Source organism: Dioscorea cayenensis, chromosome 14, assembly GCF_009730915.1.
Source record: "Dioscorea cayenensis subsp. rotundata cultivar TDr96_F1 chromosome 14, TDr96_F1_v2_PseudoChromosome.rev07_lg8_w22 25.fasta, whole genome shotgun sequence".
NCBI lineage: Eukaryota > Viridiplantae > Streptophyta > Magnoliopsida > Dioscoreales > Dioscoreaceae > Dioscorea > Dioscorea cayenensis.
This window is the reverse complement of record NC_052484.1, coordinates 14,246,346-14,261,833: the sequence shown is the minus strand read 5'-3', so window position 1 is coordinate 14,261,833 and position 15,488 is coordinate 14,246,346. Positions and strand designations below refer to the sequence as shown.

The 15,488-nt window shown below is 30.6% G+C and overlaps 1 protein-coding gene across 1 annotated transcript; it reads right to left on the bottom strand.

Moving 5' to 3' along the window:
• Positions 1-283: 283 nt before the first annotated feature.
• Positions 284-1,633, bottom strand: LOC120275869 (probable aquaporin PIP2-6). The gene is made up of 4 exons (XM_039282590.1): positions 1,279-1,633; positions 902-1,197; positions 662-802; positions 284-552 (listed from the first exon to the last, which is right to left on the bottom strand). Exons 1-4 carry the CDS (start codon positions 1,568-1,570, stop codon positions 433-435), a joined length of 849 nt encoding a protein of 282 aa, XP_039138524.1. The 5' UTR covers positions 1,571-1,633; the 3' UTR covers positions 284-432.
• Positions 1,634-15,488: the final 13,855 nt, after the last annotated feature.

Sequence of the window (15,488 nt, the reverse complement as noted above, 5' to 3'; positions counted from 1 at the left end):
GTCACCCGCCCAAAACTTAATCACGTGAACTCATCCACAAGAACCTACTAGAATTTAACACGTGTACAACTAACATATCCTCAAAGACCGTGCCATTTTACCCCAACCACACCACTTCCTTTTTTCACAAAGGAAACCTCTTTACAGCCTGTACTTTCTCTCCATCTTTACCAAAATACCCCTCCTCCTCAACACCAGTCACAAAAGATTCCATTGTCTCATCATCATTAAAAAAAAAAAAAGACTAATAAACAAAATAAATTACCATCCATTACAACAAATATAACAACACTAAATTGCTCCCACTCTTCCAAACCAACAAAGTACATGGTCACCACCATAATATTCAGAATTCAACAACAAATTAAAAACAGAACCAAACACTACACCCTCTTCCTCCCCTGCTTCACATCTCACAATCATCTTCAAAGCTCAGTTGCTTGGGTTGCTCCTGAAAGATCCAAGTGCTTTAATTGCTGCAGCTCTCAAGATATACTGGTGATATGCAGCTGCTGCCAAAGCTCCAACCAAAGGTCCAACCCAGAATATCCACTGAAAGAACACCATTAATAAATAAATAAATACATAATTTAAAAAAAATATATATCATTAATTAAATCATTTTAGTGAAATATTAATGCAAAGACAGTGGTAGTAGTACATGATTATGCCAAGCCTTGTGCTCGTTGTAGATGACTGCAGCACCTAAGCTCCTCGCCGGATTGATTCCGGTTCCGGTGATCGGAATGGTCGCCAAGTGCACCATGAACACCGCAAACCCAATTGGTAACGGTGCAAGCACCTAGTAAATAATTAATTAATTAATTTTTAAAAACAAAATAATTTAAAAAAAAAAAAAAAACGAAAACTATGTTTGGAGTGGGTGATGAAAGGTACGGACTGGGACGTGAGAGTCGCGAGCGCTGCGTTTGGGGTCGGTGGCGGAGAAGACGGTGTAGACGAGGACGAAGGTGCCGATGATCTCGGCGCCGAGAGCAGTGCCCTTGGAGTATCCGGGGGCGACCATGTTGGCGCCGCCGCCGAGAGAGTTGTACTTGTGTTTCATGAAAGCTTTGACCAAACCAACGCCGCAAATGGCGCCGAGACACTGTGCGATGATGTAGCCAATTGCCCTAAACAAGGACACCTTCCGAGCGAGGAACAGCCCGAATGTCACTGCCGGGTTGATGTGCCCACCTGAAAACATGAAAATTTAGTGTCAATTTGAAAAGCCTTTGTTTGATGAGTTTTAGGGTTTGGGAGAAGGAGGAGCAGGACCTGAGATGCCGGCAGTGCAGTAGACGAGGATGAAGATCATGCCGCCAAAGGCCCAAGCGATGCCGAGAACGCCGACGCCGCCGCAGGCGTCGTTGGCGGACTGATCTTTGTAGCCGATGACAGTGGCGACGGTGATGTAGAGGAAGAGGAGAGTGGCGATGAACTCGGCGATGAGAGCGCGGTAGAAGGACCAGAGGGCGAACTCACCCATGTCGAGCAGAGGAGCTGGTGGTGGGTCGGTGTAGTCCTTCGCCGGTGGGTGCTCCGCCGCTTCGCTCACCTCTTTCGACATCTTTGCTTTCTTTCTTCTTGTTGGTTTGTTGGTTAGGGTTAGGGTTTGAGGGATGGAGAAAGGGGGGCGTTTTATAGAAAGAGGAAGGGGAGGTGTGGATAAGCGTGAGTGGGCACTAGGGCTGGCAAATAATCAAACTGTTCGCGAGCAGCTCGAGTTCAGTTTGATATTGGTTCGAATTCGATTCGATGATTTTAATAACAAACTGAACTTAAACTTAAATTTGAGATCGAACAATAAACGAGTTGAACTCAAACTAGAGTCAGCTCGATCGAGTTCGGTTCGAAGTTCGAATATATATATATATATATAATATAATAATTATCATTATTATTGGTTGTGTTTTTAAATTTATTTTTAATTTTTAAAATTAAAATAAAAATTAATTTAAATTACAACAATTTTTTTTAATTATTTTTTCTTAACCGTTGGATCATTTGATCCAACGGTTGAAATTATAAAAAATCATCTAAAACCCTAAATCCATTCACAACTCCCAGTCCCCACTCCCTCGTCTCCCACCCTCGTCTCTCCACATACAGACATACCACATCCCTCGCCGCCACCATCTTGAAACCCTAGAGAAAAATCCTTCCGTTCTCCTCCGCGAGCGAGAGAAGAGAGAGAGACAGAGAGATCTTCTCTGCTCTCACCTTGACGTGTCGCCGAACTCCCAGCCTCGCCTCTCCCGTGCCCTGACGCATCGCAAAACTCCCAGCCTCGCCGCCTCCACCGCTGTTCTTCTCGCCTTTTCATCAAACCCTTTTCGTTCGACTTTCTTCGTCATCCATCCTGCTTGTTAGCAATTCCTGGCCACGCGCCCCAAGGTACTCTCCCTTCTCATCCTCTTCCTTTTCTCAATAGATCTATACTTGGGTTTTGATGCTTCAGATCTTGTTTGTTTTTGCTTGATTTTACTCGAATAAGGGTTTTGCTTTCGATACCTTTGAGACCTTGATTTTTTTTCGATTGTGATATTGTTTGGTTGAATCTTGTGTTACTCTTGAGAAAAGGAACAATCATCACTTGTTTGCTTTTTTTGCTTTTTTTGATTGTTTTAAGATTGGATTATTTGTCAAGGTGCTCAATTGTGGAATTTTGGGGGTATTTCTTTTGATGATTCTTGGATGAGAATTGAAATGTATGAATTTTTGAGTGAGAAATTTTCCTAGAGAGTTGATGTTAGGGATTTTGTTTGCAACCTTAAAACATTGTTAAATGGCTCGTCTTTTTCATGCTTCCATTTGTATTAGTTTTCAAGTTTATTAATTGGATTATGGATTGTTGGTGTTTCATTTGCTTGTATACTTTTGTAATCGAAACTCTACTTTTGCCTTTTCTTTTTCTATGATCAAAATGACATCTTGCTTGTGTTGCTGCTTCGTTTTTTATAATTTTGTTTTAATCTTACTCAAGATTATTGTTTAATCTTAAGAGCTTGCTTCTATGTGAAAATTAGTTGGTCACGTGAGCACTGTGCTTTTAGATCCAGATTTAATTGTCATTGTTTGCTGTGTTGCATAAATGGTCTTTGTGGGGATGCTATTTCTTTCTTTCTTTCTTTCTTTCTCTCTGTGATGACAATTTAAACATGGGTAGTTTGTTATTTGTTTAATACTTATTAGTTTAAATTGTTTATTGATGCTTTATTTATTGAAAAAATGTGTTCAATTCAGCTTGTCGAGGTTCCTATACTTTCTCCTAAGAAAGATCATATATTGTTGAAAGTGGAAGTCGCAACTTTGAATCCAATTGATTGGAAAAATTCGAGAAAGGCATAGTGCACCATTCTTGCCTCCAAAAATTTCCATTTATACCGGGTGAAACTTTTCATTCCTCAGGCTACATATTTAAGTTAGTTTTTGTGGATTTTCTAACTCTAGAATGGAAACATTTCCTAGTGTAGGACTAAATTTAGTATTTTATATTCTCTTTTTGCAAACATTTAGTCAAAATGCAGATTGAACAGCACTCCTCTTATTCAATTCTGTTTTTTCTGCATGAGATTTTCTGAATTTCTTGATTTGTGTTTCTGCAAGTTTTGTGGGTCTGTGTTTCTGAATTTCTGCAGAATCATAAGTAAGGTATGGTTGAATTATTTTATTTCCTTTTATATTATAGCATAAGGATTACATCATAGCATACAACATGCAATACTTTATATTTGATGATGTTGGACACCAAAGAAGGTTTAAGACCTAAGTGCATGATCTCTCTATAATTGATATAAATGGTATGAGCATGTGACATTAAGATGTAATTAACTAATAGCCAACTTTTTTCCTTTGAATTTAATTCTAAATCATGGGATTGTTGGTTGGATGTTGGTGTTGCATATGAGGAAATAAAATGGTTTTCGAGAGATGATTTGGACTCAAAAGATGAATTATACTTGCCCTTGGATTTTGTATTGGATTTTACTTTGGGTTTATGCTCCAAGTTTTATTTTTCAGTTATTTTGTTGGAATTTAAATCTCTATTTATAGTTACTTCATTGTTTCTATTTGTAGAAATGTCTGAACCTGACACACAACAATCAATGGCCAATACTAACCTAAATCCTATACAAAGTGGCACTCATAGTGAAGAAGTAGAGACAATTCCATGTGACATAGAAGATAATGAAATTAAAAGAGGCCGGAAAAAAATTTCCAAAGTTTGGACAGAATTTCAGATTATAAATATTCGTGATGTAAATGAAGTAGTTCAAAAAAATATGAATGCCGCTCATTGCAAGAAGAAATATGCAGCTTCAAGTCGGAACAACCACTCATCTTAAGAGACATTTAGATGATTGTTTGTATTACGTAAAAACAACACAAGAATCAAAAAAATTATTAGTTTATTACCTTCGGACGATGGGGATGGTGAAACAGCTTTTTATCTTTCTCAACACAATCTTTTGACATGAGCAAGATTAGAGAAGTTATGGCCAAAATGATTACAAAGGCATGAGTACCCATTTAGTATGGTAGAGCATTTTTTTGGTTTAATGTGTTAATGAAGTCCATGAACTCTCAATATGAAAGAATTTCAAGAAATACATCAAAAATCAGATTGCTTGAGATTGCATGAAATTGAAAAAAAGAAAAAAACTAAAAAATCTGAATAATGTTGAAAGAGTTTGTCTTACCTCCGATACTTGGACATCAAATCAAACAATTGGCTATATGTGCTTGATCAGTACACTTTTATTGATTTGGATTGGAAACTACAAAAAAACGTATCATTAGTTTTTTTATGAGCTTGAACCACCTCACACGGGTATTGTCATCTCCGATGCTATTTCGTAATGTCTTTTTAGAATGGGGTATCCAAGATAAAGTTTCAACAATCACATTAGATAATGCAACAACTAATGATGTAGTTGCAAGAAGTCTAAAGTCTAATTTTGAATCAAGAGGCAAGTTGCACTACAAAGGTCATATTTTTCATATCCGTTGTTGTGCACACATTTTAAATTTGATGGTCCAAGATGGTCTCAAGGAAATTGATAGTATAATTCACAATATAAGAGAAACTGTCAAGTACTTAAAAAAATCACCATCCAGATTATTTAAATTTGGCGAAGTTGCAAGGCAGCTGAATGTTTGTACAAAAAAAGAGGATCACGTATTGATGTTCCTACACGTTGGAATTCAACTTATGAAATGTTGGACTGTGCTTTTTAATTTCAGAACTGCTTTTTGATCAAGATGCTATTAGAGATGCAAATTATAAATGGTTGCTCTACTCAAGATCGGGAAAAATGCCAAAAAAAGTTGCTGAATTTTTGAAATTTTTTTTATGATGTTACACATCTTTTTTTCTCGGTCGCTTGTATCCTCATCGCAAATACATTTCTACCAGAGGTTTGGAAAGTTAAAGAAGTTCTAAATATTCATTCAAAAATCTTCAAATCTGCTTTTTGAGAAATGTAGCAATAGTAATGGGTGAGAAGTTTGACAAATATTGGAAAGATTGCAACATGCTTATGGCAATTGTCACTGCTTTTAGATCCAAGATATAAAAATGGTGTTGATAAATTTCTGTTTTCCTCTGTATTTATCCTGATTTTGAACATATTGAAAAAATAGTTCAGCTGAAACAAGTTATGGTGGATGTATTTGAAACATATGCAAGTGAAAAATGTCAATGAACAACCTTCAAGTTTTTGCTCGGGCTGTTTTTCGTAATCGTCCCATTAGTGTTGCGACATCATCGAGAAAACCAAAAAAAGTAGAGGTAGATCTGAATTTGCTGAATTTAAACGAAAAAATGATCTAACACAACCTATGAAATCTGATTTGGAGATTTACTTGGAGGAAGGGACAGTGGAATGGGAGCAAGAGGATGCTACTTTTGATGTTTTGGTCTGGTGGCAGTTAAATTCTCTTAAATTTCGAACTTTATCCAGAATGGCCCGTGATTTGCTCACAATTCCAATGACTACAGTTGCTTCAGAATCAGCCTTTAGTGCTGGTGGGAGGGTACTAGATAAGTTTCGCAGCTCTCTTGCTCCGAAAACTGTTGAAGCTTTAGTATGTACTGCAGATTGGCTTAGAGCCACTCAAAAGAACACAAAAACCAAAACAGTAAGTGTATTTATTTAGAAGAATTTATAGTTTTATATTAATTTAAGGTTTTTCTTTACCTTAATCTAATTGTTTTTTATATTGTATAGATTGAAGAAGATGAAGAAAAACTAAAGTTGGATATTCCCGACAGCTTTGCCACTCTTTAAGCATCCTTCATGGTCTGTTTCTTTCATTCACATGGGTAAAGTAGTGCTTCACTTTGAAAATATTGCATTTGTTTTGTTTGATAGGGTGATACTTTAGTAAGTGAACATGGATAGGTTGATGTTTTGGCTCTTTGCAAGTTGAGGGTATTTTCTCAGCTTACTGATCTTTTGGCTCTTTGCAACTTTATGAATTTAGTAAAATATTTTTGCCACAAGATTTGCTTCTGACCACAACTTTGGTGCATATCTTTTTGTGTCTTTTGGCGGGAATCTAATATATTCATTCTCATCTTTGGTAGAATTCTTTCATCAGCTATGATGTCCTTCATAAGATTGCAATCCCTCAGCCTAAACAGTATTTGCAGGTAACTATATATGAAGCATGTTACTATTCTATCCTTTCTCTGTTTTCTACCATTTTTTTTATATATTTCTTTTGTAGGAGGGAGTACTATTATTATATATTGGTTATTGTGATAATATTGAGATAATTTCTCACTATTATATGTATCCTTGACATCTTTTTGATTTTCTTCTATTTGCTTAAATGTAGTCCAGATATGCTGAAGGCATTCCATTAGATGGTATATTTGTTCATCCTTCCATGGTTGAAATGTTGGATGCTGCTATAGAGGATGCCATTGAGCATGGTAACTGGTAAGCAATTACTTTGGCTTTTTTTTATACACTTGGATGCTAGGATTGTTGGCAAAATTCACCTTTATATTTGTTCATCCTTCTTTTGAATCCTTAATCTTTAAATCTGAATGTTAAAGTTTTTGTTGTTAATGGTTTCTAACTTTTGATCAGGTATCATTCATTTCATCACACTCAATTCAGAACAAGTCCAGTGATTGTTTGTATGAGAAGTCACTCAAAAGAAAAGAAGAGACATGTGTGTTGAATGTAGCAATTATGTAATTTGTTCCAAGTTTATGTGATTTGTTACAAATTTATGAATTTAGCATATTTATTGTTTTTTGAATCGAACTCGAACCGAACTCGAGCCGAAGATTAAAATTTCGAACTCAAACCGAATTTGAACAAAGATTAGAATTTCGAACTTGAACCGAACTCGAGCTAAAAATTAGAATTTCGAACCGAACTCGATCTGGGCTCAGCTCGTTCGAGTTCGGTTCGTTGCCAGGCCTAGGGCACTGGCTGGTTTTTTGGAGGGATGGAAATGCAATTACATCCCCAGGAAAATATATAATTTGAACTTTTCAGTTTGAAATACAATTAGAAAAAGAATGTTTTTGTATGATGTAAGAGGAGGAGGTATTTTCGTTCGCATATTATTGGAATAATTATTATATTTTAAATAACAAAAAAAAATATTGGTACATATATATACTTCTAGAAATATTATATTTAAATAAAAAAAATATGTTTATATAATTTATAATATATTTTAACAAATGTAAACAAATTGTATTTTAGTTTGATGTAGTACATATAATATTTAGTTTTTAAAAAAATGCACCGGAAAAATATATAATTATTTTGGAGGAAGTGGGCAGGGTGGGAAGTAGATTTCAATTTTTTTTAAAAAAAAAAGGTTTTATTTAAGGAATAAAATGGGAGTAAATAGGATTAGACTAAAAGAATAGTAGTTGGAGTGAGCAATAGCATAGCATGTATATGATTATGATAGAGAGGGTAAGGCAAAGAGAGGGAAAGAAGGGGGTGGAGACTAGAGTGGGGGACCGAGACAGCGAGACCATGTGAGAGAGAGGACGAGAAGAACTCATCATCTGCTTTTCTTTATGAGTTGGATGATGATTGTAGCCGTTGGAGCTGTGACTCTTCCACCCTTTATTATGAGGCTGGAACATCCTTCTATTTATGTTTTTATTATTTTTTATTATTTTTATTATTTTTATTTATTTATTTATTTATTTATTTATTATTATTATTTTTATTATTATTTGTGGTTGAGACAAGATGAAAACATGAGAGGGAGAGAGAGAGAGACGTTGGAGTGAATGAGAATGGAATTATATTATTTTTTTCTAATTGTTTGTGTGTTTATGGAAAGAGAGGGAGAGAAAGAGAGATTTCAATTTGGTGTTATTTGGAAATCTTTGATATTTTCAATGAGATCATAATAATAATAATAATAATAATAATAATAATAATAATAATAATAATAATAATTTGTTCATGTTTGGCAATTTGAGGATGTGCTTTGTTGCTGTTGGAACAAAATAAAACACAAAATATTAAAAAATAATTAGTTTTTTTAATTAATGAATTAGCTTGTAGACTTTGTATTTTTTATTTTGATGAATGGATTTAATTTATGAACACTTGGTTTATTTATGTTATACATAAATATAGATAAGAAACATTGGTATAAGGATATTTTAAACCATCAACTTGTGGCTCTAACAAAATCTTTTATTAACATCTCATTATCATGATGATATATGTTTTCCTAAAAACAAATCATTCAAATAATAAAATAGTGAGTATTTTATATCTCTCCATATTTCATATTAAAAATTAAAATTTTAATTTATAATTTTTTCAATAAAATATAGATAAATTATCTGTAAAAAATATATACATACATACAATTGATACCGTAATAAATGTGTGTCTTCATCTCGCGTGAGTTGAAATTCAAACTAGTCTATTTGATAGGACACAAACATCTTGTGCAAAAAAATCAGATGCAAGTTCAATTAATAACTTATTCATATTTTTTAATATAGTATAAAAATAATATACTGTATTATTGGGTAGGGTTAATTTAGTTTCATAGCTATGCAATAGGTGGACCATTAAAAAAAACAAAAAATCAAAGTAAGTAGTAGGAAACTTTGGAGTTTATGTGTGTGTGTGGATATATTGCCACAAAATGAGTAATTACAAGTATATCTCATAAAAATTTAATTAAATATAACAAAGTCGAAACTCATCCTAAAAAAAATTAAAATAACAAAATTATCTTTTTCCATCTTTTAGAAATAATGGGAGGGTGGAGTCATAAATCAACCTGATTTTTTTCAAAAAACACAAAACTATTAGAGTTGTCAAAATCACCATCTCTTTCATAAAAATAAAATGAGCCATGAAAATATTATGCTCTCTTTGATGTAAGCTCCATTTCAATTTTTCTCTATGATTCATTAGTTCTTTCTTCACATGGAGTGGTAGAAGAAAAAGAAAAGTTATTTCAATTCAATTAATTTTAAAATAATATTTTATTTATTTATTTAATAAATGCACAAACCACTGCAGATATATATATATATATATATACTATTACTATTAATCATATATCCAAAAGAAGTTGCCTCACACATGATAATCAAATATTGCGGCTTTTTCTTTTTAATTATTGCAAGGATACAAATGTAATTTTCTTTTGAAAAAATACAACCAAAATGATAAGTTGGTATGTTAAGTTTGTATGTTATTAGAAATTCTATTCTCTCCCTCTCTCTTTCATTATATATATTCTTGCAAATCTTCATAGGGTTTTGTACACTCTATTATTTAATAATGGAAGTATACATGCTTAAAAAGAAACAAACAAACTTAACCCTAACTAAACCTTAGTTAAGTTAAAGGTTAAGAATAATAAGAACAAGTGTTTTCCACTAAACTAAGTTCTAAAAAGGTTCCACTACCTCCTCATGTACATTGATTTTTTTATTTAAAATTAATTAATAAAGCACAAGGTTAAGATAAGATAGAGAGAGAAAGACAAAGACAAAGAAGTCATTTCTGGCATGTTCTATGGGAGAAGAATATGTTTTAAATAAATAAATAAATAAAAGTGTTCATTAATTCAAGCAAGATTTAAAGAAAAGAAATGTGGGGTAATGGGGCCTCAAATGATTGAAAGCCAGATAGGAATTTTAGGGTTTGGTCGGTTAGGTGCTCCCAAAGTTGTCTTTGAACCGGTCCGGTTTGGTTTGGTTTGCTTATCACTTCGTTTAAACGGACATGAACCGAACCGATGGGACCGGCACTTTTTTTATTTTTTTTATTTTTTTATTAGGGCGTGTTCTATTCATAATAATTATAGACGTTTGGAAGTGGGGTCATTTCTTGATGTTTCTTCCACTGTACTTGATGCATAGAAGCGAAAATAAAATACATATACTTATATTGTAGTATTCCATCTGTTTCATTTTAATGTTTATATATAAATTTGGTACAAATATTAATGACACTTTTATTTTTATTTAAGTTATTTACCCCTGTTAATGCTTACATATTTTTTTAAAATAATATTAATACAGTTAATATGATCGTAGGAAGTAGTTTTAACTCAAATTAATTTTTAAATAATTAAATAATTATCACCAAAAGGTTCTTAGCCTAAGCATATTGGTTATACTGTAAAAAACTGTGATGTAAAATTTGTAAGTGTCCTAAGTTGAAATTTCATCAGACATATATCATGGTGAAGATCTCTAATATTGGTATAGCTTGTAAATCAAAACTCTGCATCATTGGGTGAGAATGCACGAATTGAATGATCAATTATCGGTCATTGTGCACATCTTAACTATCCATACTTGTCATATTTATAAAAAAAATAATTATTAATATTATGAGTGTGTTTTCCGATGAAATTCAACATCTATCAATTGATATACCTAACACATTGTGCAAATATTTCTAGCCATTGATACAGAATTAGAAATTTGGACACTTGAAATTGTTTATTTCCATGTTTGAGTTTTTGAAAGCAAATATTTATATAACGAGATTTTGATTTTGATTTTTTTTTTGTGCATGACCAAATACCACTATATATAATCACCCTGTTTGCATAGTCTTCACTAGTCAACATATGGGAATTAATAACATGAGTTGGTACAAATAGTTAAAATTTGGACCACTTAAATAAATGATCTTGAATTTAAATCTATGTCCACATAAAGAATCACATGTTAAAAGAGAATGAACCGTGGCTCATAAATGACAAATTGATAAAAAAAAAAAATAAAAAAATAATATTTATTTCAAAGTTACGTCTATAGTTAATCAACAGATTTGACAGAATATAAATATCAAAATTTCACCATTTTAGATACTTTTTCAAATTCATCGAAGTATCTCAATATAATATAACTGTGAAAGAAATTCGAAAATCAGTTTTTTTAATAAGAGTTAAAACGAATAATTTATTTTGACTTTTTCAACTCATACTACATAATGTTTTTCAGTGAAAGATTTCAAAACTGTAGTTTATCTATTTTATTAAAAATATTTACAATCATTTTTTATTAGTTTTTTTAAACTGTTAAAAATGAATAATTTATTATGGCTGTTTTTTCACACATACTGCATAGTGGCTGAAAGAGAAGAAAGATCTCTTCCCAAGTGATCATCAAATGTAATTGAGACACATTTATAGAATTTCACACATATTTTGATAAAGTTGATCAATAAACTAAAAAAATAACTCCTTTTAATCACTTAATCAAAAGAAATATTATGGACAATTTATTTTTTAAAATTACTTTATTTTGAAAATTTGATCTTTTATTTTAGGAAAAAATATATATTGAAAAATTAAAATTACAATATATTAAGATTTTTTAATGCTAACATGTCTCGAATTCTAGATCTCTCATGTTGAAAAAGAGTGCATTATCGAGTTAAAAAATAATTTGAGATTAATATTACAAACAATTTAAATTTCATATTGACATGCGAGAAGTATTAAAAAAAAGAAAAGTCATTTTTTATTATTTTATTTGAATAAAAAAAAAATCTGTACCCTGAACATATGATAACTACCTAAAAAAGTTAACTTATGATTAAACTAAATGATGAATGGTTTAGTCTTTTTTTTTTCATGAACACTTTACAGTATTTTTATTGATTCAACATTTATTTGTTTGATTTCTTTATATGATAGTTTGTTTATGATTTTTAAGAGATTTTTGTTGCATAGGTAATTTGATTTTTTTTATAGTTAAACAAGCATTGTTCTTCTTATTTTCCTTAAATTAATAATTTATATTGAATCAGGTTTTAATTGTTTACAAAGTTCAAAGAAGAAAAGGACAAAATCATAGCTTAAAAAAATTGAAGAAAATAAAAAATTGGGAAATTGATATTGATAAGATATATTAAGAAATTAATGCCAAAGATTTGTAGCCAATTTCTCTTTTACAATCTCATCATTTCTTTGATTAATCACTTTCATTCTTAGTTATTTTTTTAGTTTTAAAATCTTAGAAAAATTTGGGAGCAAGTCAGACAACAACAAATTTGTTTTTTTTTTAAAAAAAATTGTTTCATTTATTGAAATAGATTGAGTAGAGAAGTTGCTCATTAAATATATATTGAGATATCAGATGATGAACCCGGCCAAATAAAATCATATTCATTTGTATATATTTTAATAAAAAATGGAGATAAATCAATAATTTTTTTTTTAAAAAATTAATTGATGCCAATTATCCGTGTAGGTGGAGATTAGAAGTCGAATCCCTCGTCACAAAGTGAAGGTGCATGTGTATTTAAAAATTCCGTATAACTCGAATTTCTTTATATTTATTAAAAAATGATTGAATTTTCATCTCAAATGTAATAATGTATACTAAATTATACATTTTTTAGAGGTATATCTATAAATAAATATTATTTATTTTCAAATGAATGTGATTTAATATTATTAATTTTAATCTTTAAATCATAAATATTCATTTTCATCCTCGAGTTATATTAATTTATTTGTTTCAATCCTTTAAATTTATGTGGACTCATGATAACAAGATACATCTCAAACACGTCAAGCTAGCAAATTCATATTTTTCATTTAAAAAATCAAATAAATAATGATACCATTCATAACCTATTAATTAGTAATTGATTAAAAACAAAGTTTAGGGGCAATATGAGCCATGAAGAAGCCAAATACTGTTCCTTAAAGGGTGTTCTATATGATTGGATGAAGGAAGCACAACCATTTCATTTGTTTACTTGGATTTGACTTTAAGTAGGTGGTGGTATTAAATAAATGTCATGCGTCAACATCATTTCTTTCTTTTTCTCCAATGAGAGTTGCATGCCACCATATAATGAGTGAACCCAATTTAATTATTTGATGCTCCTCTTTTGCAAGTGAGGTTTTTTTTGTTGGAATGTGATGTTAATGTGTGGAATTGTTTGGATGTGGATGGACTCAATTGAAGTTAGAGATATGAAGATGATCAATTGTTTTTATCCTATAATTATTATTGTTGTTGTTGTTGATGATGATGGACTCAATTGAACTTAGAGATATGAAGATTAATTATCAATTGTTTTTATCAACTTATTATTATTATTATTATTATTATTATAAAATAGACAAAATATATTAGGGGTGTACATAAAATGAGGAGGTAATACCTCAACTTATTTATGCCTTTACTATTATTTGATAAAATAGACAAGACCTATGCAGGGATTCTATGCAAGAGGTAGTTGGCTTATTATTATTATTATTATTATTATTATTATTATTATTATTCCAACTCATAATCATATTCTAAAGATTTTGGTGAGGTATATTTGTAAGCAAGAGTGGGAGGAATGCTTTTTTACAAAAATAATAAATTGTGGATGAAATTTGTAATTGGCTTAAGATATTACAAGATGTATTTTGCATAATATCAAATTATAAATAAATAAATAGGGATAGCACTTTCACATGCGTCAAACGTAATATACCTAATTTTAAAAGTTTTTTATAAAAAAATGTAAACCATATGATATATAATGTTGATATTTTATTTTATAAAACTCAAATTTTTATTTATTTAATTAACCTATTTATTTATTGCAGTTTTATATCTTAGATTTAGTCTGTATAGTATTTCATGGTTCATTAGAGCTCAAGACAAAATAGCCAAATAACTTTTATTATTTATTAAAATAGATAATTAAAAGATTTGATAAAGATTTTAATAGAAGTTGTGTTAGCTTTGTATTATAAAAGGTTGAAAGATCACTTTAATGTTTTTTAGTGATTTCTTGTGCCTGAAGAAATTGGGGGATAAGGAAGAATATGAAAACTTGTTATGTCAATTTGTGATAGTAAGAAATTGAATTTCATTAATATAAAGTTGTGGTACTAAGTTAATGCTATATTTTTAATAATCACTATAAATTTTTTAATGATAGTGACTAATTTTTTTTGTCTTCCAATAAGACTTGCCATTAAATAAATCATATATATTTTTCTTATATTGTTCTCAATCATATATACTTTTATGTATTTGGGCTAAAATTTAAATCTATATACATTGTGTGGCTCTATTTCCGTATTTTGTTTATTAAAAATGATTTTTTAATCAAGATTTTTAATTATAATTTTAATTGGTAATCTACTTGGATTTTTAAAAAATATTTTTAATGTAACTCTTTCGCAATAAAATATACTCTAATACGATGATAATATTTTATTTTTGAGTAAAATATTGTGTTAACACTTAGCGAGTTTTAATCAAAGTGAACATTATGCATTTTTTTTAATTATTTTATTTTTAAAATTTTTTTAGCTTTAAACTCTAAAGTGTCACCAACGACTTTTGGGTCAATTGGTATCGGGTCCCTTGCGTAGGGTGTTCGTTTCGGGGAGGAGTTGAGATCAAACCTCATGTCCTACGCAAGATGAGGGCATGTGGATCGGTATTGAGCTTTGCTCTCCATAAGTGCACGTTTCTGGATTCTGGTGCTTGTCGCCTTTCTCATAAAAGGAAAAAAAAGTCAGCATTCACTTCGATTTTGCAAGGATTTATTAAAGAGAATACTATGCAAGTTATTTATTTATATATTTTATTATTAAATTGAATTTGCTTTAACACTCTACGATTGTAATTAATTTGGATTTTTTTAAATAATGATGTTTTATCCCACTATAAAAATCATGAGTGAGTTTGGACTGTTAAGGTACAAATGGTTTAGATTTTGGTTTGTCAAATCAAACCAGTGATTCTCATGTTTAATTAATTTTAGTTTCTCATATATTATATAAGTAATTTACTTATTTATATAATTTTATTCTAATTTATTCCAACCTCACCAACTAAAACGTCAAACATCATCAAGATGATTTGAACTGCCACCATCCATTGGCAAGTCAATTTGATAGATATATTTGGTGCAAATAGTGTTATAATTTTATTAAAGATATATAAGCAATTTTTTTTAAGTCAAAATGAAAGTTCATAATAT

Coding starts and splice junctions, on each gene's coding strand:
- LOC120275869 (XM_039282590.1), bottom strand. CDS start 1,570: ATGTCGAAAGAGGTGAGCGAAGCGGCGGAGCACCCACCGGCGAAGGAC. Junction 1,198..1,278: donor CTGCACTGCCGGCATCTCAG/GTCCTGCTCCTC, acceptor TCATGTTTTCAG/GTGGGCACATCAACCCGGCA. Junction 553..661: donor ACAAGGCTTGGCATAATCAT/GTACTACTACCA, acceptor GTGTTCTTTCAG/TGGATATTCTGGGTTGGACC.